General features: G+C 41.1%; 1 protein-coding gene across 38 annotated transcripts in view; it reads right to left on the bottom strand.

Moving 5' to 3' along the window:
- Nucleotides 1-17,959, bottom strand: part of CLASP2 (cytoplasmic linker associated protein 2) — a 495,740-nt gene that overhangs the window by 367,733 nt on the left and 110,048 nt on the right. For all 38 annotated transcript variants that reach the window (XR_015734236.1, XR_015734237.1, XM_060686009.2 and 35 more), the window contains one exon: nt 14,033-14,130. Coding sequence is in view for 36 of the 38 variants with exons in the window: in XM_060686009.2 (XP_060541992.1) it covers nt 14,033-14,130 (98 nt within the window). In the remaining 2 variants the exon portion in view is untranslated. The remainder of the gene's footprint in view (nt 1-14,032; nt 14,131-17,959) is intronic.

The following is a 17,959-nucleotide window of genomic DNA, read 5'->3' as shown; positions in this document are numbered from 1 at the left end:
TTCAGTTTTTAGAATAATCTAACTAGAACTTCTCCATTAGAACTTTCCCAATATTTCATATAGGCATTTTTATTTTAGATTTTACTTTCACTTCTGTTACTCTCCAAGATTTTGGAAAATCATTCCTATAGATCCATATAGTTAAGGCTAAATTTTAACAATATTTATTTTCCTATGAATTTCTTTGAGTATTTAAGGCAACCTTACTTTCCAATAGCATTCAAAAGATATTAGACGCCAACAAAAATTGTCAAACCAATTGCAAAAGAAACAAAAGTCAGGTTTTTCAAATGTTTGGCTATTCCACTTTCTCTCTCTCTTTTTTTTTTTATTGCAAAAGTTTTACAATTACATTTTCACCCCTTTTTCCCCCCCACCTCCCCCCCAAACTTCCCAACCTCCCTAACCCTCCCTAACCCTCCCCTCCCCCGACTTCCCTATAATATACTCATAACTGGTAAAAAAAAAAAAACCCACACAAAAAAAACCCCTTAGTATGACACTTATGTGTAAAATTGAACCCCTCCCTCCCCTGTATAATTTTTCTTTTTACCTCATTTCATTAAAATATTTCTAATACATTATTTTCAAATAAAAGCTATTTGATACTTTCTAGTTTGATATTTGTTCTGAACATATTCTATCCACCTTTTCCATTCCCATTCATAAGTCTCTTGTGAACAATCTTTTAAGTATGCTGAAATCTTCGCCATCTCTGCGAAACTGGCCATCTTCAAAGTCCATTCTTCAATAGTGGGCAAAGCTTCATTTTTCCAATATTTACCTATCAACAATCTTGCTGCTGTTATCATATACAATATCAATTTTGTTTCACCCGATGTAAAACCCTTAACTATACCCAATAAAAACAATTGTGGGGAGAATTGAATTTTTTTCTTCAAAACATTCTGCATGACCCACCAAATTTTTATCCAAAAAGCCTTAACTTTCCTACAGGTCCACCAAACATGATAATACGTAGCATCCAAACATTCGCATCTCCAACATTTTGGTTGAACATTAGGGTACATACATGACAACTTTTTGGGATCTAAATGCCATCTATAAAACATTTTATAGAAATTTTCCCTCAGATTCTGCGACTGTGTAAATTTAACATTCTGAACCCAATTTTTTCCCCATGTTTCCAACATCACTGGTTCTTCAAAATTTTGTGCCCACTTAATCATACAATCTTTAACTAATTCAGTTTCTGAGTCCCTTTCTAGCAAAACATTATAAAGCCTTTTGATATGCATTGGACCTTTTTCTTTTATATGTCTAACCAATTCTTCCTCGTGCAACATAATACCAGTTTTTTGGTCCTGTTTCCATCTCAGTTGTAATTGATTATATTGTAACCAAGTTAGATTAATCCCTTCGTCCAACAGTGTCTGCAATGTCTTCAACTGCCATCTGCCCACATCTGTAAAAAGAACCTCTTTGTATAAAACCCCCCCGAGTGACATTATATTTGTATTCCACAAAGTATGACCAAGATCCAGCCATAGCGGTATTTTATAATCCCATTTGAGTCGGTGCTTCTTCCAAACTCTCATCAAAGAGCCTCTAAGTATATGACTTTTAAATACTTTATCAACTTTGTCATCATAAAATAAGTAAGCATGCCATCCAAATTCAAGATCAAAACTTTCTGCATTCAGTATTCCAGCCTTTTTACTTCCAAACCAATCACTTGTTAAAGTTAAAGCTGCTGCATCATAATATAACTGTAGGTTTGGAAGTTTAAGACCTCCTCTTTCTGGAACATCTTGCATAATTTTCAATTTCACTCTCGGCTTTTTCTCGTTCCAGACAAACTTATTGAGTCCAGTTTGCCAGACTTTCAATTGTTTATCACTTTTAAGCACCGGAATCATTTGAAACAAGAAAAGAAATCTTGGCAAAATGTTCATCTTAACTGCTGCTATTCTTCCAAGTAGAGACAGCTGCAGTTTTTTCCAAGTCTCCATGTCTTTCTGCACCTCTCGCCACAACACCTCATAGTTATTTTGAAACAATTTCTTGTTTGATTCTGCAACCTGAACTCCTAGATATTTTACCTTAGGTACAGTCTCAAAACCTGCCCTCCTTTCAAGCTCAAGTTTGCGATCTTGTGTCATGTTTTTAGCTATCATTTTAGTCTTTTTTGGATTCAGTCTAAAACCTGAAACTTTACCATCGTCTTGTATAATGTCCTTCATCAAGATTATTGAGTCCATTGGTTGTGATAGGGTAACAACCAGATCATCTGCAAATGCCTTTATTCTGTAATCCTCTTGCCTAATCATTATACCTTTCAAGATATTAGAGTCCTGTATTGTATTTAGCAAGACTTCTAGTGTTAGAATAAATAAAAGTGGGGACAACGGACATCCCTGTCTTGTTCCTTTTTCAATTTTAAACTCTGTTGTCAAACTTCCATTAATAATGATCTGTGCCTTTTGCTCTTGGTAAATTGCTGAAATCGCCTGTATAAATTGATCCCCAAAATCCATCTTTTTTAAAGTCTTTAGTAGAAAATTCCAATCCACTCTATCAAAGGCCTTCTCTGCATCCAGAAAGACCAGCACTGCAGGAATCTGTTTATTCTTCTCAAGATATTCCAATAAATCTATTACTTGCCTTACATTATCCTTCATATGTCTGCCCTCGATAAATCCCGCTTGATCATCATGAATCACCTTTTGAATTACTGGCATCAACCTGTTGGCTAATACTTTCGCATAGATTTTATAATCTGTATTCAAAAGAGATATTGGTCTATAGTTCTCTGGTTTTTTAGGACCGACTTGTTCTTTTGGTATCAAAGATATATAAGCAGTTGTCCATGATGGGGGTATTTTACCCTCTTGTTGAATATTGCAAAATTAATCTCTGAGTTGTCCCACCATTTCAGCTTGCAAAGTTTTATAATACACTGCGGTCAAACCATCCGTGCCAGGAGCTTTGGCTGTTTTTAACTGTTTAATTGCTACTATTATCTCCTCCTCTGTTATAGGGTAATTCATTCTTTCCTTTTGTTGATCAGTAATTTTTGTAACTCTTTTATCGTTTAAATATTTTTCTATAAGTCCATTCTGCACCTCCTCTTTGGCATATAGTTTGGTATAATAGTCCACAAAAGCTTCTTTAATTAATTTTTGTTGAAAGATTTCTTTCCCTCCAATATCAATACTATCAATAGTCCGTATACTTTGTTTTTTCCTCAATGTGTAAGCCAACCATCTGCCCGGTTTATTAGCGTTACAAAATGTATTGTGCTTCGCATATTGTATGTTTGTTGCAACTTGTTCCGCCATAAGCATTTGAAATTGGTCTTTCAAAAGTTTTATAGCACTGCATATTCTTTCATCTGTTGGATTTTTAATAAGTAACTGTTCTTTATTCTTTATTTCTATTTCCAGTTCAGATCTTTTCTTTTGTCGAAACAATCTATGTTTAGAGTTCATGTAGATAAGTACCCCTCTCATATAAGCTTTACTTGCGTCCCACACAATTTCAATTGGGGTACCTTTATTCAGATTTATTTCAAAAAATTCTTTCAAATGCTTTTTAAGTTCTGTTGTATTTTTTCATATCTAAACAAGTTCTCATTTAATCTCCAAGAACGTCTCTCAACCTTATCCATCTCAATTTCTATCCAGACTGGGCTATGGTCAGTCAAAGTTCTTGGAAAAATCTTTGTTCTTTTTGTCTTGACAAGTAAATCATCTGTCAACAAAATGAAGTCAATCCTAGAGAAGGATCTGTGTCTGTCAGAAAAAAAAGTGTAGTCCAATTCTTTTGGATTATGTATTCTCCAAACATCTTTTAGTTCCATATCTTCTTTCATGTCAAAAAAGGTCTGTGGTAATCTGATCCTAGACTTTGCCAAACTCTTTTTATCTAATTTAGAATCAATTACTCCATTCCAGTCTCCCATAATTAAAATAGATCTGTAGTCCCATTGTAGTATTTTAGTATGTAACATCTTATAGAAATGGTCCTGTTGTTGATTAGGAGCATAAATTCCAATCAGAAGAATTTGGCCATTTGCTGTAAGCAATTCAATTGCTACAAACCTACCATCTTCATCTGCTTCTATAACTTTAGCTGTTAACTTTTTATTTACATAAATAACCACACCATTCTTTTTTTGCGAAGTTGAAGATATAAAATGTGTTCCTAGTTTGGAGTTTATCAAATATTTTTGATCTTGAGTTGTGATATGCGTTTCTTGTAAACAAATTATATCATTATTGAATTGTTTCAAATATGTAAATAATTTCTTCCTTTTCTGTGCTGAATTCAACCCGTTAACATTCCAAGATAAACACTTAAACGTCATCTTCCTCTTTCTGGAGCAAAGAACAGAATAATCGAAGGTCATCCGAAAGCTTCGATCTCGCTCCCCCCATGGCTCCAGTCTCTTGTGCAGTACTCTTAACTGCCTTCTTGTCTTGTCTTTCCTGTTGTTGTTGTTGCTTTTGTTTAAGTAACTTAGCTTGAGCTCGAGTTATACGTTGATCCTTAACTTCAATCATCCGGACCGGGTCCAAGATTGGAGAAGATTCCAGCAAAGGCTCATCCAGAAAACCTCCTTCTGCGCCTTGCATTTCCTCTAATTCCTGCTTAGACTGTTCTTGCAATTCTCGTTGAGGTTGCTTCTCTTCACTCTCCTTAATCTCCAAAACTGTAGATGTACGTGGAGATGGTGTTCTTTCCTTAAGGATAGTAGTGTAAAAGTGCTCTGTCTTCTCCACGGTATTCAAACGATATCTTTCTCCCTTGTATCTGAAAATTATACCAACTGGGGCGTCCCACCGAAATGATATCTGTAAATTTTGCAATTCCTTAACAAGAAAGCCAAATTCTTTTCTAGTTTTCAGCATTTTAGGAGGTAATTCTTTAAAAATTCCAATTCGTGAGCCCCCCACTTGCACAGAAGTGTAAAAGGATTTTTGCAGGATGTCATTTCTTATTTCTCTATCTGTAAAATATATGACCACATCTCTGGGCAATTGTCTTTGTCTGGCCACCCAAGAATTCACTCTGTAAATTTTATCTATTTTGTGAAAAACCACATCAGGATTAACTTGTAGAATCTTGGCCAGGGCCTCAGAACAAACTTGTCTCAAATCCTGTCTTTCCTCTTCTCGAATTCCTCGAAGCCGTATGGCAAACTCCATTTGCCCTGAATTGTACCATCACAATCTCATTTTCAACTCTTTGCATTTTATTGTCAACATCAGCAATTTTATAATCATTGTCTTTCATCTTAACATTAACTTCTGATTTAAGTTCTTCAACTTTAGAATCAACTTTCATAATAAATTCTGCCAGGCCAGACGCCACTTCTGATATTTTTTTGGTCACCTTGTTTTGATTCTGTTTCACCATATCTTTAACTTCATTAATTTCCTGCATAAATTCCTGTTGAGATTTTTGAAATTTATCATCCAAAGTTTTGGAAATAAATTCTTTTAAATCTCCCACATCAACATCTTTTTTCTGAGTCTGTATCTGTTGTACTGGAGGAGGCTGTGCTTTATGTGTGGGAGATCCACCTCCTGTTGCCTTCACTTCCTGCTTCTTTGAGGCCATCCTGCCACGTAGGCTGGTTTTACTAAAAAAGGAAGTTCTTCTTCCTCTCCCACCTCCACAAAGACTTCTGAAAAAGTCCCCCAGATTTAATCAAATAAGAACCAAAGTAAAGCAAAGTCCAGTATTGAAAAAGGAGAAATTTCTCTGTTATTCTCTTGTTACAAACGAAGCAACTTTGTAGCAACTTGGTAACTTTGTAACAAAGCAAGATAACTTCACCAATCCACACTTGCTGGCTCGTTAACTCTAATGCTGAGCGCCATATTTTTTCAAGTCACTTTCACTCATTTGCATTTTTTCTTAAATTAAAAAGTCAACAAAGCGCTAATACTTGCGATTCCAAGTTTCAGGGTTCAAGTGTATGTCCGCTGCTTGTTAAAGTTGGTTCCTTTCGCTTTAAATGTTTACTGCAGCCGGCTTGTTCTGCGAAAGCAGAATCGTCCCACGCCGCCCGGAGTCTCAGCAGGTTGGGAGGGAGCCGCGCCTGTTTCCTCCCCAGAAACAATTCCCTGGGGGGTTACAGGGGCTCGACCTGTGCCCTGCTATCTCTCCTCCAACAATCCTCGGGATTTTGAAGTTTTCGAGCCGCTTCTCGATCGCGAAGCGGCTCTACAGGCGGCGGGGCTGGCGGAGCTTCAAAAGGCACCGCCGCCGCCGAAGGCTAGCAAACCGGAAGTCCACTTTCTCAATAAAGAAAATATGCAAATCAGAAAAAAATTGTAATACTTTTTCAGTCTAACAAATTTTAACATCAGATACAATTTATTTTTCTTTTGATCAATCATGACCAATACTCAGAGACTGCCTGGACAAGTTTCTGCAATTTCCTTGTAAAATTTTTCAGAAGTGCTTTGCCATTTCCTCCTTCCTATGGCTAAGAACTAATCCAAGATCACCTAGCTTGCTTTATGTCCAGGCTGGATTAGAATTCACTATCTCCCAGTTTCTAACCTGATTCCTTAACAACTGGTTCTCTATCAGATACATTCAATGAATAAACTAATGTAGATGTAAATTGGGATGAAATAAGAGAAGGAGGAGAACATAGGTTGGTTATGTAAATGGAGGTTATAAACTGAATTACAAGTACTCTTAACTATAATGTGTTAAAATCAGTGGTGGGCTGTTGCCGGTTCAGACCAGTTCGGGTGAATAGGTAATTCTGACGATCAGCTGGCCCCGCCCACCCACCACCGCCCTATATCCTGTCCTATATTTCCTTCTTTCTGGCTCAGCTGATTCGCGCGGCACAGCTGATTTCCATGCCTCTGCTGTTCCACTTACCGGGGATGCCGTAGAAGGTAAGCAGCTGAGCTTCAAATTGTTGTATTATGAACGCTGTGTGTATGCGAGTTAGGCGCGTGCGCAAAGCACGCATGCGCATGCAAAGCACACGCTCACAGAATGGGCATTGGTCCTACCTGAGTAGTCCCAGGAGTGGCCAAGGATGGGGGTTGATTGGTCTGTTTCCTGTTGAGACCGAGCTGTCAATTTCTTTTGGGCCACGCCCCCATCCTCCTCCTCTCTGCCCCAGTTTTGGCGAGGACATAGCTGCAAAGACAACTCAAACAAGGCAAGCATTAATTGCTGGACCACGGGCCAAGCGGTTTGTAGGGTGGGGCTTGGCCACTCCCCTACTCAGAGAAGGGGCATGTAGGTAGGACTAACACCCATTCTCCTGAAAGCTTCCAGAAGTGGCCATGGATGGGACTTACCAAACCCTACCCAATGTCACGGGTGGGAAACCACTTGGCCGGTACATGTCGCATCCCTATGTACCCATAACTCCCTCTGCCCAAAAGACGCCTCAGCCGAGACATACACATCAACCTTATAATGGTGAATAAGGGTGAAGGGGAAGCGCAAATGGCGGCTCTGCAGATGTCCTCAATGGAGGCCTGCATTGCCCATGTCGCAGAGGTGGCAGCACTGCGGGTGGAATGGGCCATCACATCCCGAGATGTTGGTAAGGCCTGAATCTGGTAGGCTGTCACTATGCAAACCCGCAGCCAACGGCCTATGGTTGATGGGGTCACCTTGGCATCTGTAGATGAGGGGTGGAATGACACAAATAGTGCCTCAGTCCTCCGACTGTGGGATGTCCTCTTGAGATAAATTTTGAGGCCTTCCTAACATCCAAGGTATGCTATCTTCACTCCAGGCATGGGTAGGCCCTGGGCAGAAGTCTGGCAAGATGATCTCCTGAGCCCTATGGAACCAGGAGTTCACCTTGGGAATGAAGGAGGGATCCATCCGGAGGACTATCTTGTTAGGATGGAATACACACAAATTCTCCTGGGCTGAAAGAGCTGCCAGTTCTGAAATGTGTCTGGCTGATGTGATAGCCATCAAAACCGCGATCTTAAGGTCTGGAACCTTAAGCTCACAGTTCTCAAGGGTTTGAAGGGTGCTGATGTCTTGAAGGGCCTGTAGTACTTTAGATAAGTCTGACATGGGTTATCTATGGACTACCGGTGGTTTGAGGTTAACCGCCCCTTTGAGGAATCGTCTTAAGAACTGGGTGGTGAGCCAGGGATGTCCTTTTCCCACAACTCAAGATCATGGACAGCATTGCTATCTGTCAACGGAGGGTGTTGTGGGACAGGTCCCTTTCCAGACCATCTTGTAAAAAGCCGAGGATATGGGGCACTGATGCTGAGGTGGGGTCAAGGGTTCTCACCATACACCAATTGGTAAAGGCTGTCCATGTTGAATTGTAAATACAATTTGTAGATGGTCTGCGGGAAGCTTGACTGATCCTAATGACCTTGGAGGAGAACTTGTCCTTCCTCAGGAGTCTCCTCTCAAGTGCCAGACTGTCAAGTTGAGCCACTGAGGCTCAGGATGGTGCAAGATCCCCTTGCTGACGGAGATCCTCTCCTGAGGAATTCTTCAGGGCCGTGAAACTGAAAGTCCCACTAGGTCCGCAAACCACGGGTGCCTGGGCCAGTGGGGGACGACAAGTAGGACTTCCACCCTCTCTAGTATTACCTTCTGTATGACTCCCTAAATGAGGGGAAGAGGTGGAAAAGGCCAAGGGCTACATAGGGCATTGGTCCCCTCTGCCCCGTGACGGGAATCTGGTGAAATACCGAGATAGCTGAGCATTTTGCGGGAAGGCAAACAGATCCACTACTGGCTGACCAAAGCTCATGGTTGGCTCCTGGAAAAGATTGGGATGCAGTCTCCATTCTGCATTGTCTATTGTGGACCTGCTCAGGCAGTCTGCCTGTGTGTTTGCCGTCCCTGCAATGTGCTCCGCTTTGAGGGAGAGCAAGTGCATCTCCGCCCTCCTCCCCAAGCTCTCTGCCTCCATCCTGAGGTCCTTGGAGTGGGTGCCTCCCTGACGGTTTATGTGAGCCTTGACCGTCACGTCAGTGAGTATTAGGACATATTGATGCTGGAGCATGTTCCTGAAGGAGCGAAGGTCAAGGTGTGCTGCCCAAAGCTCCAGCTAATTGATGTTGTGGGTCAGGTCCGCTGGAGTCCAAAGGCCCTGAGCCATGTGGCCTTGACGATGGGACCCCCAACCAAAGAGGCTGGCATCTGATATAATCGGGATGCGGCTGGGCTCCTTGAAGAGGCAGCCCTTGCAGCGCTGGAGACATCCACCAGTGGAGGGAGTACAACACGTCTGGGGGAACACGTACCTTGGTGCCTGAGTTGCTGCTGCCTGACCGTTGGTACGGAAGCAGGAACCAGTGAAGGGTCCTGGCGTGCAGTCTCGCCCAGGAAATGCACTGAAATGCATGACACAAACATCCCCAACAGCCGAGCTAGTAGGGCAACTGGCACCCATCGTTCTGATCTTACCTGCCAGATCAGGAAAGTCAGGTTATCCTTGCGGTCCTGGGAGAGGAAAACCTGTCCCAGCCTGGTGTCAATCTCCGTCCCCAAATGCAAGAGCCTCATGACTGGAACCAGATGACTCTTTGGGAGGTTGACGGAGAATCTGTGCTGTCACAGAACAGTGATTGTTGTCTGCAGTGCCACCATGGCCTCGTCGAAGGAGGATGCTTGCACAAGAATACTGTCTAAGTAGAATTGTAGACGAATTGGTATTGACCGGAGGTAAACTGCCAGTGCCGCTAGAACCTTGGTGAAGGCTCGGGGTGCTGACGTTAGTTCGAAGGGCAATGACCTGTATTGGTAATGAATCTGTTTGAAGCAGAAGCATAGATATTGACGATGTGCCGGGAGGATTGGCACATGGAGGTAAGCCTCTGTAAGGTCTATAGATGCCAGGAAGTCACCCTCCCAAACTCCCTCTATGATGGAGGTGAGGGAGTTCATTTTGAACCTTTTGTAGACCAGATACAAATTTAATTTCTTTAGGTTTAAAATTGCTCTCCACCCCCGCCCCCCGAAGATTTTGGAACCATGAAAAGGGTGGAGTAAAACCCCCGTCCCTTTAGGCTCTCTGAAACCACCTCGATTGCTTGAATCTCCAGCAGATTCTGGATGGCGGCGTCCATGAGGCCTTCCCTTTCACTGCTTTGTGGTATGGGGCATCAAACAAAGTGGTTTGGAGAAGGGGAGAGAAAGTCCAAACTGAGGCCGAGCCTCACTATATTGAGGACCCAGAGGTCACTCGTAATCATCTCCCATTGGGGCCAAAGATTGCCAATCAGCCTCCAATGGGGGCTTTGGTTATGTAGTCATCTTGGTCTATGAAAGGCGCAACCTCCTGCCCCTCGAAAGGGCCTCTTGCTCTGGATGTTCTGCCTGGGCTGGTTGCGAAACCCTGCCCTATCCGGTTGATGCTCTGTTGGCGGGGGAAAAAAGTGTTATTGAAAAGAAGGACTCAAATCAGGCCGATATGAAGGCCTGCGATAATGTGGTGTGGTGCGTTGATCACCTTTCTTTTTTTTTCTTTTCTTTTCTTTTTTTTTGGTTTTAAAAACAAAACTTTATTAAACATATAAAAGTCAAATACTATGTATATACAAGATACATATATATCAATACTAATGACAATACATAAAAAGAAAAAGTGACTTCTTAAAGGATGATGGAAGGACTCTTCACTTGTCCTTATTTTCTATGAGAACCAGTTCCAGAGCCTCCCCAAAGAGGGTACCCGTTCTATAAGGGGACAAGGCCAGTCGCCATTTGGACATGGCATCCGCTTGCCAACTGGGGAGCCAAAGCACTATCCTTGATGTTATGGAGGCAGCTAGGGATCTAGGAGCATACTTAGCTATGGATAAGGTTGCATCTTGAGAGAATTGCGTGGCAGCAATCAGCTTATTCAGTTCCTGGTGGAGCCTGGTCTTGCTGGGTGGAACCCTCTGCTGCATCTGCTGTGACCACAGCAGCGATGTGCGATTAAAAAATGAGGCTGCTGATGCGGCCTTTATCGCCCAGGCTGAAGATTGGTGCGCCTTGCGCAACGTCAATTCTACTTTCTTATCGTCTGTCTTAAGCCCTTCCGCTATGTTGCTGGAGACTAGTGCAGGTGAGACAAGCAATGCCACTGAAGCATCTACCTTGGGCAATTGTAGTTGGTTCTCCAATTCTGGTGCCAGATTGTAAAAGCGATGGTCAAGGCCGTTTGGAGTTGGGAACGACCCTAGCTGTTCCTATTGTTGCTGCATCACGTCTATAAATAATTGTGGGGCAGGAACATCTTCCTGTACAGTGGCTGATGAGAAAAGAGATGGTCACTGGGGTTCGTGGGACCCTTTGAGACTAGAGTGGGATCTAATCCCATCGCTACAATCACCCGTGCCTTACGCAGAATTGATTTGAAGATTGCAGGAGGGAAAAGGCCGGAGAAGAGCGGCACATCGGGGGTTAACCCCTCATCCTCCGATAATTCTGCCTCTCCTTGACTCCCTTCTTGCATCAGTGAATCCTCTCCATCAGAAGGTTAATCGGGTGATTGGGACTCCTGCCAATAGGACTGGTCCCTTGTTAAGTGCACACCCTGTGAAAGACTGGTAGAAGGCTTCACTGGAGGGGCTACAGGCCTAGGGATATTTTGGCCTGTGAGACTATCTGTGCTATTAATAATTTAATCTCAGCAGGTAATTCCGAAATGCAGTGCTCACCTTGCCACAAACCTGCAGCAGTAAACTTTGCAGAAACCTCTTTTCTGAAAGAGGAAGGCTGTGCTGCAGCAGCTGTTGCTGGGCAGAAAGTAGAATATGAGACCATGACATTATCAGTATGTGGAGACAAGTTAAAAGAATGCTCGCTTGCTCCCTCTGGTGACCAAGCCTGGGTAATTACAGGTTGTTCAGTCATCAACAGCTCAGGAGAGAAAGGGCGGGAACTTTCTCCTGCAGCACTATTAATGGCCTGCTGAGACTGTTCCTTCTCAGCTCTGCCAATTTCTCTCTCCAGAGTTTTATGCCTTCTGCTGGCATCTTTTTCAGAAGCCTAAGAATGCTTCTGCTTCCCCTGGGCCCCAGATTGGGAAGAGGCTTCTTTAACGGGGGTTGTTTCTTTATCCAGCGAAGTACTGCAGGAGAGTTGTTTCTTGGCTCTATGAGTTCTTCCCTCCGTTTTGCAATTTGAATAATGCAACCCTTACTGCAATCACTTGCAATCTCCTGCAAGCCCAATGGTCTTCCTGAAAACAGTATGCCTAGCCAAGACTAGGCAGGCACTTGAAGCCTTACCAGGCTAGCAGGGCAAATATGAGTGTGCCTAGCTGCAACTAGGCAGGGACTCCAAGTAACCAAGCCTCCACTGAGGCTGTGGCTTTTGAATATGCCCAGTCACCACTGGGCAGGGATTCTACTTCTCCTGAGATCTTCAGCCACTGAGTGTACCTAGCCGAGACTAGGCAGGGACTCCTTCTCGCTCCGGTGAAGCAAGGTGAGGCCATGCACACTTTCCTTGGCTCCGCTGCTCAATTTGAGGAGCCCTATATTGCTCCCACTGATGAAATTGGCAATCTGAGCTCCCACGGGCCAACAAGCAGCTGCTAAAAGCAAGCCACCCTTCAAAAAGATCCCCACTCACGATCTCGCTATCTGAAATTCCTAGGAATGGTCAGGAATCACTTGAAACCTCTCTTCAGGTTAAGACCGAGCTGAAACTGGGGCAGAAAAGAGGAGGACAAGGATGTGGCCCAAAAGAAATTGATAGCTCGGACTTAACAAGAAACAGAAAAATCAACCCGCATTCTTGGCCACTCCTGGGAGCTTTCAGGAGAATTTATTGTTAAAATGGTTGCAGCCCATCACTAGTTAAAATCCAACTGTGTTGAGACTTTCTGAGATAACATGAAACCTTTGATGTGAGTTTAGCAATTTCTCTTACAATTGTGATGCCATTTTTGTTTCCTTTACTTGAAATGGTTACTTTGACCTATATAACAGATTGTCCTCAGAAGTTGAAATAGTTTGCTATCAAATGGTACTTGTATTTCATGCATCTGTTGAAGTGAGCTATAGATTGTCTTCTAAAAAATGTGCTAATGTGAAAAAGTGCTACTGGACTCCTGATTTTTGGCTGCCATAGATTAACATAGCTTCTATAATAACAACAACAACAACAACAACAACAACAACAACAACAATTTTATTTCTATACTGCCCTTCTCCCGAAGGACTCAGGGCGGTGTACAGCCAATTTAAAAACACAAGATACAACAATGATTAAAAATTAAAATAATTAAATAGATTTGGCCGATTTAAAACCCCAAAAAATTAAAATACCCCAATTTAAAATTATTATGTTGATAGCCCAGCCTGGCAGAACAACAGGGTCTTCAATGCGCAACGAAACACCCGGAGGTCGGAGATCTTACGTATTTCCGGGGGCAGTTCATTCCACAGGGCTGGGGCTCCCACAGAGAAGGCCCTCCCCCTGGGTGTCGCCAGCCGACATAACTTGGCTGATGGCACCCTGAGGAGACTCTCTCTGTGGGAGCGGACTGGTCAGTGGGAGGCTATTGGTGGCAGAAGACGGTCTCGAAGGTACCCGGGTCCTATGCCATGGAGCGCTTTAAAGGTGGTAACCAACACCTTGAATCGCACCTGGAAGACCACTGGGAGCCAGTGCAGCTCGCGCAGGAGGGGTGTCACGCGGGCACAACGAGTTGCGCCCATAACCACCGGCCGCATTCTGGACCAGTTGGAGCCTCCGAGTGCTCTTCAAGGGGAGCCCCATATAGAGAGCATTACAATAGTAACATATAACATTACAAGTTCTGAGGAATTCCTGTTCTAATTAAGCAGAACATGATAAAATGGTTGTTTATGCAGGAGAAATATTTGCCATCTTGTTCAACCACAAACTAGCAAATAGGATAACATTGTTCTGACCTATATTAATAATGTCTTCAGGCACTATGTGAGGTCAACTGACTTCCCCAAAAATCTTTATACCAGCTTGAGAATAAAATCTCATTAAGGATTTTAATATACATACATAATCATAATAAAATATATTAAGTAGTATTAATAGCCTTTAATACAAGTATTAAAATCACCTTGCAGCAGGAATTCCTCTCTTGTTAAGATCCACTCTTACTTTTTCTCCTACATGTTTGTAAATCTCCATAAGTGCCAAAATTGCAGCGTCTCTCACCTGTGAATATGAAAGATGCTCATCAACAAATCTAAAAGATATTAAAATAAGCTGTCTTGGTAGTCTTCGACTTAAGACCCCAATTGAGTCCCAAATTTATATTGCTAAGTGAGACATTTGTTAATTGAATTCTGCCCAATTTACAACCTTTCTTGCCTCAGTTTTAAATGAATCACTGCAGTTGATGTTAGTAATATGGTTATTAAGTGAATCTGGTTTCCTCATTGACACTGCTTATCGGGAGGTCACAAAAGGTGATTACATAACCCCAAGACATTACAATTATCATAAATATGAGTCAGTTGACAAGCATCTGAATCTGGATCACGTAACCACGGGGATGCTACAACAGTGGTAGTTATGAAAAATGGTCATAAGTCACCTTTTTTAGTGGCATCATAACTTCAAAGCATCATTAAATTAACTGTTATAAGCTGAAGACTATCTATCTGCACAAGACAGATATGATTCCTCAATAAAAGTATATAGTACAAAGAAAATATTTACCTTTATTTGCTGAAAACATGCTTTGTATCACTATTACTGTAATATCACTGATTAAATCATGCTGTGTAACTATAATACCCACTGCAATTTATTTTACTTATATATCACATTTAAAACCTTCCAAATCTATCATAGACTTTTGGCAGTTTACACTATAAACAGGATGTATAGCAAAAGTATAAAATTTAAAATCCTCTGTAAAAGCCAAGTTATATTTAAAAATCACAATTTATCCAATTCTGACTGGGCCATCAATCCACAGTGAATTCCATTCAAAGAAAATGACACCAATTACATAATAATCCAAAGTAAGAATGACAGCTTCCAGTTCTCTTCACATATTCATAATAGTAATCCAATATACCATAATCCTCAACTTGTGACTGATTACTTAGAAACTGAAATGCTGAAAGCTGGCAGTCATAGTTTACCCAAGATACTAGCAAAACTATACTTGAGATGCCTCAGAGGAGAAAAAATACCTGTTGCAGGGAAAAATGCTGAAGTGATTCTTACATACAAGAAAGGGGCCCAAGATGATTTAAAGAACTATTGTCCAATCTTTCAGTCTTTCATCTACAAGATTTTCATCAAGAAAATAGCAAAAATAATATTGAGAACATTAAGTGATACACAGCCATAAGACCAGGCAGGTTTCAAAAGTGGTTACAGCACAATGGATCACATCCAGGTTGTTCAGCAAATCATTGAAAGGCAATGAGTACACCCTGCCTCTGGGCATGGCTTTCATTGACTACGAAAAGGCATTTGACTCAGTATTCCAACAAGCAATAATTAATGCATTGCTCAATCAAAGGGTAGACACTGTTTACATAAATTTACTGCAATCAATATATGAAAAAACAATGGCAATAAGTTGACTTAATTATCTTAAAGTGGAAATAACTTAGAATGAGTGTATGACAAGGCAATACATTATCACCTATCCTTTTCTCAGCTTGCCTTGAAGAAGTATTTTGCAAACTAGATTGGGCAACAGTTGGAATAAAAATCAAAAGTGCCTATTTAAATCATTTAAGATTTGAAGATTATATTGTTTTCAACTGTCCAATTGGCATTTGCATAAAAAGAAACTCTTGGGACAGTGTTTTACAAAGAGTATAATACTTTACTGAAAAACTACATTGGCACAGAAGTGAAACCATTTCTGGATTTCCCTTGCAAATGCAAGCATAGTTATTTCCTCCTTTCCCTCTGAATCACCCATAGTCCATTATGTCCGCCAATCACTTCTGTTCATTTTATGAGAAAACAGCTAGCCACACTCTGCATCCTTGAAAACTTCCAGAGATGCCTCAGTTGCTTAGATACCATCCCTTCACCTTTGCATTCCATTCCATCACTGCCTCCCATTTTTTGTCAAATTGTGAGAGAAGGAGAAAATGTAGGTGAAAGGGTGAATCAGTCTTGATAGTTCTCTTCTCACAAGACCTAACCCTAACCCTAACTCATAAGAGTACAAAGATACATACAAGAGCTGCACAAAGCAGGAAAACCATTTGGCTTAAAAATAAACCTGAAAATGAGAGGTTATGTTTAATAAATTAACCAAAGAAAGAAAATTTGTTATATCTGGAGAAGAACTAGATGTAGTAGACCACTATATATACCCTGGCCAATGGATCTCAATGGAGGGTGATACAATAAAGGAAATTGAATGGCATGTTAAATGGAGTTGGCAGGCATTCAGCAAATTAAGCATAATTTTCAAGAACAACCTCCCACTATGCCTGAAGAGAAAAGTTTTTGATCAGTGTGTGCTACCTACTCTAACATATGTCAGCGAAGCCTGGAACTAAACTCACAATCAATACAAAAGCTAAGAGTGGCACAAAGAGCCATGGGAAAACACATGCTCAGCATTACAAGACAATATAGAAAGACCCGCACATGATTAGAGAACAAACAAAAGTATACAGTATCATCAAGAGAATAAAAGAACTGAAATGGAAATGGGCTGGTCACATAGAAGAACTGATGGCAGGTGGACCAAGGCAGTCATAGAATGGATCCCACTTGATAAAAAGCGTCCATGAAAGAGACGTAAAACAAGATGAATCAATGACATCAGCAAGTACTGTGGGCCCATTTGGCAAAAGAAAGCTTAGGACAGGTTGAAAACAGCTCTTCATCCTGCAGTGGATAAACAATGGCTAAAACGATGATGATGACTTAGAAATTGTTCAAAGTGATGACAGACACTCCCCAAAAAGGTACTTACAATTGCCATTCCAAACCCGTGTGGTCACATGATGGCATTTCAAGTCTGCTATTTATGGCTGCTTCAGCATCTTACAGTTATATAACTGCAGTTTGCACCCCATAGCAAACAAACGGTTTGTTTAACAAACATGGTGCTTGCTTATCAGCTGTAGATTCACTTAATGACCATGGTAATTTGCTTAATTACTGCAAAAAAAAAGTTGTAAAATCAGGTCTATCACCTGATGATCTGCCTTACGATTGTTATGGCTTACTACTGTAATGTCCAAGCTCAATTATACTAGTAAATGGAGGACTACCTATACACAAATCCATAGGTAACTGCAGGTAACTAACTTTCTGAGTGGCAAATGTGTACTAGGCAGTGCTGTACAGGGTTGTTTTTTTGGGGGGACCAAATCCAGTCATTGGTCATAGGACAATCAGTGGCAAACAGAACCCTCTCTCAGACATGTTTAAGGAAGCAGACCTATTGACCAGCCAGAATAACCTATTTAAGTGTTGTACACCTCCAAGATGCTAGAGTGAGACATATTGAGAACTGTTTGTCTATGGACTTCAAATGACTGATTCCTATCTAACTGTAAGTTCTTATATTAATGCCTCCACAACAGGCATTCTTCTGAGAGCACAGTTTGGTTCATCGTAATGAACTGAATTAAAATAGTCTGGTGCCATGGAATTAAGAAATAAGATATCTCCATATAAAACAGCAGCTAAATTCATGCAGGATTCAAATTTAGACTACCTAATGATGTAACTGTAAAGCAACTTGTTAACTGAAAGCTGAACAATCTTATAAGAATTAAAATTTATTTCATGTGGTATACCTTTTTAAAATATTCTCCCAAATATTTCTGCTAAAACTCTTATACATGTGTTTACACACATGTGTGTGTAAATAAAATGTAGAATGTTTGAAAACCATGCACATCTGTGTGATGGAAAAGTTATTTCCAAATTAAAAAGTTTATTAGAATAAGAGATCCAGGACAAGAATTAAGTTAATTCCTTTGTGATATGATCAGAGAAGCTATATTAATACAACAATACTCTAGTTTCTTTCTATTGTATAAAA

The sequence above is a fragment of the Pantherophis guttatus genome, chromosome 4 (assembly GCF_059756535.1).
Source record: "Pantherophis guttatus breed Tessera chromosome 4, ASM5975653v1, whole genome shotgun sequence".
NCBI classification, from domain to species: Eukaryota; Metazoa; Chordata; class Lepidosauria; order Squamata; family Colubridae; genus Pantherophis; species Pantherophis guttatus.
Note: the sequence above shows the minus strand (reverse complement) of the source record. Positions and strands in the feature narration are given on the sequence as shown.